The sequence below is a fragment of the Nicotiana sylvestris genome, chromosome 11 (genome assembly GCF_000393655.2).
Source record: "Nicotiana sylvestris chromosome 11, ASM39365v2, whole genome shotgun sequence".
Lineage (NCBI taxonomy): Eukaryota > Viridiplantae > Streptophyta > Magnoliopsida > Solanales > Solanaceae > Nicotiana > Nicotiana sylvestris.
In genome coordinates, this window is record NC_091067.1 from 58,582,848 (window position 1) to 58,591,791 (window position 8,944).

Sequence of the window (8,944 nt, forward strand, 5' to 3'; positions counted from 1 at the left end):
ACATACATATGTATCATGCATTTCATGTCAGTAGCCCTCAGAGGTACTCAGATGTTCCAGGTTGTATATTCTCTATCCCTGCTTACATTACTGTTCGTATTTATGGTTCCCTACCTTACATACTCAGTACTTTATTCGTACTGACATCTTTTTGTTTGTGGACACTGCATGTTGTGCTGCAGGCCCTAATAGATAGGCAGGTGCAGCTCCCCCACCACAGTAGGTTGTCCAGTTCAGCGGTGATTGGCGAGATCCCTTCTCCGGACTTGCCTTGGTCTTGGTATGCATTTTTGTTATAGACATTATGGGTATGTCGGGGCCCTGTTCCGGCTATGTTGCAGCACTTATGTTCATTTAGAGGCTCATAGACAAGTGTCGACTCATGTATAGTTTGGTATGCCTTGTCGGCTGGTTTTTGTTGTATAGTCTTTCATAGTAGCGTGGTAGCTCATACCTTATATGTAGTTTCTTGATTGTCTGGTCATCCCCTGCTATGTATGTTCATGCCGTCATATTTTATTGTTGGTTGTCCATGATCCAGGTCTACCATTTATATTAATCTCGTCAACCCTAAAAGATAATAAAAAAAGTTAGATAAAATGTACGTTGGTGCTCGGCAAGTATGGTCGGGTGCTAGTCATGGCCCTCTAGTTTGGGTCATGATAGAAACGGCAATAATAACCAGCAAACCTAGAAAAATCCGGATCGTGGTAGCAGAAGACGGTCTGGGACAACTCTGAACTACCTCCACCTTCTTCGGATCCACCTTAATCCCCTCATTAGACATCACATGGCCCAAAAATGCCACTGAATCAAGCCAAGACTCACATTTGGAGAATTTTGCATATAATTGCTTCTCCCTCAAGGTCTAGCGCACAATCCTCAAAGTGTTGCTCATGATCCTTCCGGCTTAGAGAATACACCAATATGTCGTCAATGAACACGATGACAAAAAAATCAAGATATGGATGGAACACATTGTTCATCAAGTGCATAAAGAATGTTGGGGCATTGGTAAGCCCAAATGACATCACCGAAAACTCATAGTGACCATGGCGAGTCCTGAAGGCTAGATACACATCTTTAGAGAGTCGTCTCTCTTTTTCACAAATAGAACTGGAGCACCCCCAAGGTGAGACACTCGGTCAGATGAAACCCTTATCAAGCAACTCCTAAAGCTATTCTTTTAATTCCTTCAACTCCATTGGTGCCATAATATATGGTGGAATCGAAATGGGTTGAGTCCCCGACACCATGTCAATACCAAAATCGATATCCCAATCGGGCGGCATACCCGGTAGGTTTGCTGGAAACACATCTGGGAAATCTTCCAGTGTCAGAACTGACTCAATGGAAGGAGTATTAGCACTGACATCCCTCACAAAGTCTAGATACGGGAAGCACCCCTTCTCCATCATCCGGTGTGCCTTTAGGAAAAACTCTGCCCTACTAGGAAAATAATCCAATGTACCTCTCCACTCCAACCGCAGAAACCTGGCATAGCCAATGTCACAGTCTTGGCGTGAAAAAATCGGAATAGCGTGATAGGGAAACAACCAATACATGCCCAATATTACATCAAAGTCAACCATACTGAATAGCAGAAGGTCAACCCTGGTCTCACAACCCCTGCTAGTGAACAAACACGAGAGACAAACATGGTCTACCTCAATAGAATCTCCTACAAACTTAAACAATATACAAGGGCACTCAAAGAATCAGGAAATATATCCAAATATGGAGTAAAGTAATATGGCACATACAAATAAGTAGAACCCAGAGCAAATAAAACTGTTGTATCCCTATGACATACCGGAACAATACCTGTTATGACAACATTCGATGCAACAACCTCAATCCTACCTAGAAAAGCATAGCAACGAGTATGTACTCCCTCTCTAGGACAGCTTCTACCCGCCAAACCTCCACCCCTAGCTGGTTGTATAGGTGGAGTGGTAACTAGAGTAGAAACCATATCTTGTGAACCTTGTGGACCCTATGGACTTGTAGACGTGCACCCCCTTAAGTGTGGGATAGCCCATAACCATATGCCTAGTATCACCACACTCAAAACATCCTCTCTACGGGCGTGGCTGTTGAAACTGAGTCTGATCCGGTCGGCCAGACCGGCCATTGAAAGCACCCCGTGTAGGAGGTGCACTGGAAAGTGGTTGTGCCTAATAAGAGACCGAAGACCCTGAAATAGCTGGAGCATTGTGAGTAGCTAGAAGTGTCGAATGAATTGATCGACTCACATAACCTCTACCATGACGAGCCAAAACTTCAATGCGAGAACCACTAAATCCTCCAAAATCTCGAGGCCTCTTGGCCTCTCTATCCTCTCTCTCCTGGCCACGTATACGCTCCATCCTCCGAGCGCTCTCCACAACCTATTGAAATGAAGTATTTGTCTCCAATTCCAAGCCATATTGAATCTAAGACCATAAATGAGCCCCTCGATAAATCTGCAAACTCACTCTCTCACTGTAGAAATCAAAGTAGATGCATGATGGTATAACCATTGAACCTCATGCCTACTCTAACATTGTCATAGTCCCCTAACGTAGCTTCTTGAACTATGTGCACCACGCATCTCGGATGGTCTGGTAAACAAACTCCCTCAAAAATAGATCTAAAAACAAAACCCAAGTGGGTGGCACTACATCAACTGGCCTACCTGCCTCACCAGTGTTCCACAACCTATATGTCGCCCCGTCAGCTGAAATGTAGAAAAGACGACACTGCTCACCTCCACAATGCCGATGGTGCCAAGAATATGGTGGCACTAGTCCATAAGACCTTGTGCATCCTCGATAAATGTGCCACTAAAAGTAGGAGGATATACTTCTTGAACCTCTCAAGCCTCTTTTGCTCCTTCTCTGATGCCTCTGGCCTGACCTCAGACAGAATCGGGATAACGGGTTGTGTTGACATAACTCCCCAAACCTGATCATCATGGACCCACTGCTCTAGAGTATGGGCTGCGGGAGTCTGAACTCCCCTCCCCTCGGCCTAAGATGTAGCTGGTGCAACTGGGATCAATCCTGCCTGAGCTAAAGTGCCGAACATACTAAGAAAATGTGCCAAGGTCTCCTAGAGTCCAGGGGTACCAAAAGGCGCCTCAGGTGCCTGTCCCCAAATTGGAGATACTAGTGGCTCCTTAGTCACTACTATGGCAGGTGATTTAGCTGTAGCACATGCCGCTCTTTGGCCTATACCCCAACCCCGATCTCTTACAGCTCTAGGGACGTGGGTGTCTGCTCATCCGATACAATAGTGCATGTCCTCATCATCTGTGAGAGAATAAGGCAAAGGTTCGGATTTCAATATCAACAAATCCACACGATAAGGAATAAAATAAGTGGAATTTTGTAATAGTTTTGTAGCCTCTTGGATCTAAGAACAGACGTCTCCGTACTAATCCACAAGACTCTACTAAACTTGTTTATGACTCGTAGAACCTATGAACCTAGATCTCTGATACCATCTTTTCACGACCCCAAATCTCACCTTAAGAATCGTGATGGAACCTAGTCTCTAAGACTAGGTAAGCCTAGCACATGCAAAGAAATAATAGAAGAAACCAACTTAACTATTAAACATTAAACTGACATTTGAAATAGTGTAGCTAAAACCGAACAATGGTCATACAATCCCAAAACCGATAGTACAAAGTCATAAGCTCTACCGAAATACTCTAAGAATATCTATTACAATACTATTTGAAAATAAAAGCAACAATAGCATATGATCACTAGAAGGTGACTCGGAGGCCTGCGAGCGCCAAGCAGGTATACCTTGAGGTCTCGATTTACCTTGAAAATGGTAATTACAATTAGATTTGATTTAGTGGTTCTAAAAATACGTGATTTATTTTTATGCTAGTTGTTAGGCAATAGATGCTATGTATGAGCTAAGAAAGTAAAGTAAGAGTAAGAGGCAGTGCTGTTATTCAAACCAAATGATCGTGAATCAGGGTGAATTGTGGTCTCGAGTTGGCCTAAGCTAGGTCTCGAGGTCAAGCTAGAGTGCTTGACTAGGGGTGACCAATAAAGATCTAACAGTTCCAAGGGCCTCAATAATGGCTCTTTATGATCAATAATGGCTCTTTATGATCAATAATGAGTAATAAATGAAGAACAATCAATAAAACACAATAAATCAAAGGAGAGACAATGGAGAATGTTTAAGTTAGAGAGCAGAGAATGTTCTTGTTCTTGTATTCAATATCATGTATGCAAGAAATAATAAGGGTCCCCTTTATATAGGAGGGGGAATCCCAACATAGTACATATGCATTTATTACAAAGATATGAAGCTGGTAGAGCTATTTAATGTCACGGTATGGACTTGTACTATTCTTGTAGACCTGTTCGGCTTTAGCCACGTGCCTTTTGGGAATTTCCCGCTTGTCTGAGATAGTCACCAATTTGCGCTGCCCCGAGGTCGAGCATTGAGAACCCTCGGGGCCGAATCTCGAGCTATGCTTCAAGGCTTCTAAAGACGGGCTATGAAATAACCTATGATCACAAAATTGGACTCTCCAATTTTAGTTGTATATAGATAGTCCCCGCGTTTCTTAGAGTGAAATGATAAGAAATAGTCTTGAATTTTTGCCTCCTCAATATTCCCATTATGACGTCAGCCCATCAGAGCATTAAATGCCATGACTCAAAGGCTGCGCAAAGGTTGTTGTCGACACGATTATCGAGAAGCCATGAACTGCCATTGATTTGACTCTTCTACTTCTCAAACGTCACCCAAACGGCTTCTACAAATACTCCAATTCATTTGCCATTCGCTATTTTACAATATATTCAAGTTTTTAGAGCTAAGTTCACAACCTTTTGCATCCATCTTCTTTCAGTGCTTGTTTCTTCATCCTCTTTCTTTGAAATTAAGTTATAATCATGGTAAAAACTTCAAAAATGGTACCCTAGAAAGAGGGTGCCGCTTCTTCATCACGCCCGTCCAAGGGCAAACCAAAAATGCCTCCGAGTGTTAAGCAATGTACCCCCCGTCCATTTTGATACGATCTCCGATTTTACCATAGAGGGACCTTTCTACACCAGGCTAATGCGAGCCCGTGTCTTAGTACATCAGTGTGGTACCGATACGAAGAGAGTAAAGATAGATTGTCGATGGGAAGAGGCAGTGCAAGTAGAGATAGCCAAAGCTGAGGAAAGCATAGTAGAATACAAAGTTGGATTCCTCAACGTGTACACATACCCCTTCACTCTAGGCCCGGTATATCCTTATTCCCCATAGATAGATCCGGTGATTCTTGACTTTTGTCATGAATACTGAGTGACACTTGGTCAGATCTACCCCTCTTTCTGGAGGATTGTTTACATGCTCAAATATTTCTCCAACCGGGTCGAGGGAATGCCCTTCACCCTTAATCACTTGGTTAGATTATATAGCTCCCGTCTCTTCCGAGGTTTAATCAAGATTCATCCTCGATCCACCAAGATATTCTTTTTGAGCATCGATGAGGACAAAGACCGGGGATGGATGATCTGGTTTGTCAGAGTAAGAACCTCGGACATTATCCCTGCAGATAGGATGCCATTCCCGGAGGAATAGAATATGAAGCATAAGTGTTCTTACCTCGAGTACATTTTATTGCCCCTCCTTCCCCTCCTGAAATGATCTTTTCTTCATTATGCAGCCACTGTTTGGTACACCGGCATGGTTCAAGACCTCCCGGGATGGATCAGACAGTTAGACTCTGCTTTTCCTTATAGCTATTGTGTTTCCTCATGATTTGGCTAAAACGCAGTGGCAGGTCAAGAACCACGGTATGCTTCTCATTGTCATCATTACCAAGTTCCTTATGAGTATTCTTTGTGGCGATGAGTTTAATACATCATGCTTGTGTAGGCCTCGGGTAAGGCGTGTTGATGAGATCGCCTCCCCCTGGTGAAGAACAAGCCTCGAAACTCGGCAAGGGCAAGAAGAGGAAGAAGGAGGCGTCGACCGATTCTCCAACTAAGATCAATGCCACGATCTTGACTTCAACTGCTGCAGCAAGTCTATGTGAGGATGATGATCGCCCTTTAGTACAAAGGGTAAGACGGAGTGTTGAAGCTCCACAAGTTGTTGGTCGGAAAGCCAACGAATTGAGGGTGGCCGATGTGGACCAAACTCGTGCTAAAGAGACCCTCGAAGAAGGTTTGGGCGTAGTCCCCGAGCCTCAAGTTGGACATGGTACAGTCCGTGCCAGCGAACCCTCGATTGGAAATTTCGGAGGGCCTGACTCCGAAATTCTTCGGTGTTGAGAAGAGACCCCTATAGATTTTGATACCATGGGCGGCTTTGAATCGGTCCCTTCATTTTCTCCGGAGGAAATAAGGGACACGCAGAACAAAGGTGATGCCAATGTAGGGGCCTCTCAGGGAGAGGATGATATGTTCAAGGACTACTTCCTCGGCATCGATGTGGACACAGACCTCGATGCCCCCGTCGCTCTCGAGGAGGTCGAGAAGCTTCAACAGCAGGTAATATTCTCAACATACCATTTGCTCTTCAAGTTTTTCCCTTGTCTTTCTAACTCCTCTACTTTTGTTGTAGGTCGAGAAATTGTATGACTGTGCATTTTCTAAGCTCCAAGATGAGCTTTCATGCCATGAGAAGGAACTCAAAAAGCTCACCTCGAAGCTAAATAAGTCGAAGGCTTCCTCTGCCCGAAAGGAAGAGCAGTTGAGTGAGCTTTGGGCAAGCCTGGAGGGGGTGCATGATAAGTTGGTTTACTCTTCGCGAACGCGAAGGTACTACGCGAACGCGAAGAAGCAAGCAGCTAGACCTTCACGAATGCGAAGTACACAACGCGAACACGATGAAGCAGAACATGAAACTTCGCGAACACGAAGGTGTTAACGCGAACATGATGACTGAGGAAAGCAACCCTTCGCGAACGCGAAGGCGTGACCGCGAACACGATGAAGAAACTGGGCATAAAAACTGGGCAGTTCTGGAATTTCACATTTTTTACCCCAAACCCTTTAATACCCAAACTAGCTCATTTGTAAAGGATCTTTGGCAGATCTTTGGCTTATTTTCAGTTCTTAGGGCTAGAGAGAACAAGTTTTGAATGCTAGGTCCTTGCACACACACTTTGATCTTGAAGATTTGACGCTTGTGGTTAAGATTTTCTTACCCATTTATGTTTATTTCTCCATTCCTTGCTTTGTATTGTATATCTAAGTGTGTAGTATTTTATTCAACACTTGAATCATGTTTATGGAAATATTCATGTTTAAAGTGTGGATTAAATACATTGTTGTACTTATGTATTGAATGATTTTTATCTTTTTATGAAGTGAGTTGTTGTTTCTTTAATTATTCTTGTTCTTTAATGTTTCCAAAGGGATTAGCTAACCCTAGGACTCGCCCATTAACTCCGTATTAATTTTGGAAAAGATAATTTGGGGTTGGGAAAGAAATTAACAAGAACTTGAGATTTTAACCCTCATTTTATAGATTCTACCTAGGGATATGATCGAACTACTTGTAGCCATTCTGGGTGTGCTTAATCTCTTAATTGTTTTAGGTATAATTCAATTAGAAAGTCTTGTTAGTCTTCGGGAGAAGCTAATTAAGAACTATTATGCGTGGCTAATTAACATAGACTCGCTCATATTTGTAAAATCGTGAAATACATTAGATCATTACTTGAGTGTAATTCCCGATGCATCCATAATTGTAGCCATTGATTATTTTACTTGCTTTCTAGGTTAGTTTACATTTTCGCATTTAGGTATAATACATTTTCTCAAATCAATTCTTAGTGTTTGTCATTGCGTGAAAAGTGATAATTCTCTTACATTTCTAATCGCCTAAGTATTGTTCTCTATAGGATTCAACCCCGACTCATAGTTGGGTAAATTATATTGCATGCGACCGTGTCCATTTACTTTTTAGTAGTGGATTTGGACGTCATCAGAATTTGCACCGTTTCCGGGGAATAATTTGGCGTAATTTAGGTTGTTTGAGAAATAAGGGTAAGTGCTTTGGTCCAATCTTGTGAATATTTGTGTAATTATTTTTCTTACCTTGGTCTATTTTTATTGTTGTTTCTTGTTTATTTCTTAGTTTTGAAAAATGGCATCATATAATGAAAATTGGTCGGATGGTAGTTGTTCATACTTTGATAACCCTTGTCCTTATTGTGGAGGACCACACTCGTGGAAAAATTATTTAAATTCTCCCGAAGGTGGATTGTGTGCACAATCTCAAACCCATGAGTGGAGTATTTGTGATAAGTGTGGTTTTCAAAATGGTCATTGGGATGATTGCTTATTTGTCCTTCCCTTCCCCAAGCCCCCACTATGATGATTCTACCTTTTGTGATGAAAGTTATAGGGATATGGAAGTGGAAGAAGTTGAGCATGGCCGAAATGGAGAGTTAAAGCTCATGTTGGAGTGCCTACTTGAAGGAGGAAACAAAGAACAAAGTGCCTTGGAGGAGCTTTTGAAGAGTAGTCTCCAAAATGACTTGGCACTTGAAAGGTTGCACCCCCAAATGGGGGAAATGCTTGAAGCTTTAGAGGTTCAAAAATCCTCGGAAGTTAATGATAGCCAAGAATTTTCCTTAGATGTGGAAGCCAAAAATCCTTCCTTGACACTTGATCAAAACCAAGAAGAGCTCTCAAATGCTCAAGATGAGAAGATGATGCTCATGTTGGAGACCATGTTTTAAAATGAGGAGGAGCATAACTTTGCGCTCGAGGACTTGAAACAAGGCTTGACTTACAATGATGAACATATCCGCACTTTGGAAGATCAAATGAAAATATTGGTTGAGGCTCACTATGCCCACCAACTTGAAAGTGTGGAAGGAAGTCAAGAAGAGTCATATTTTGAGGAAGAAAGTGAGCTCTACTTTGAGGAATTAAGAATTGAACATTCACCAACCGACTCCATGAGTGTTAATGAGGCCAAG

General features: G+C 42.5%; 1 protein-coding gene across 1 annotated transcript; it reads right to left on the reverse strand.

The window, feature by feature from the left end:
* Positions 1-1,178: 1,178 nt before the first annotated feature.
* Positions 1,179-1,975, reverse strand: LOC138881075 (uncharacterized). Its single transcript, XM_070161275.1, has 2 exons — positions 1,814-1,975; positions 1,179-1,688 (listed from the first exon to the last, which is right to left on the reverse strand). The coding sequence occupies exons 1-2, from the start codon at positions 1,973-1,975 to the stop codon at positions 1,179-1,181; spliced, it is 672 nt and encodes a 223-aa protein (XP_070017376.1).
* Between the last annotated feature and the right edge of the window lie 6,969 nt (positions 1,976-8,944).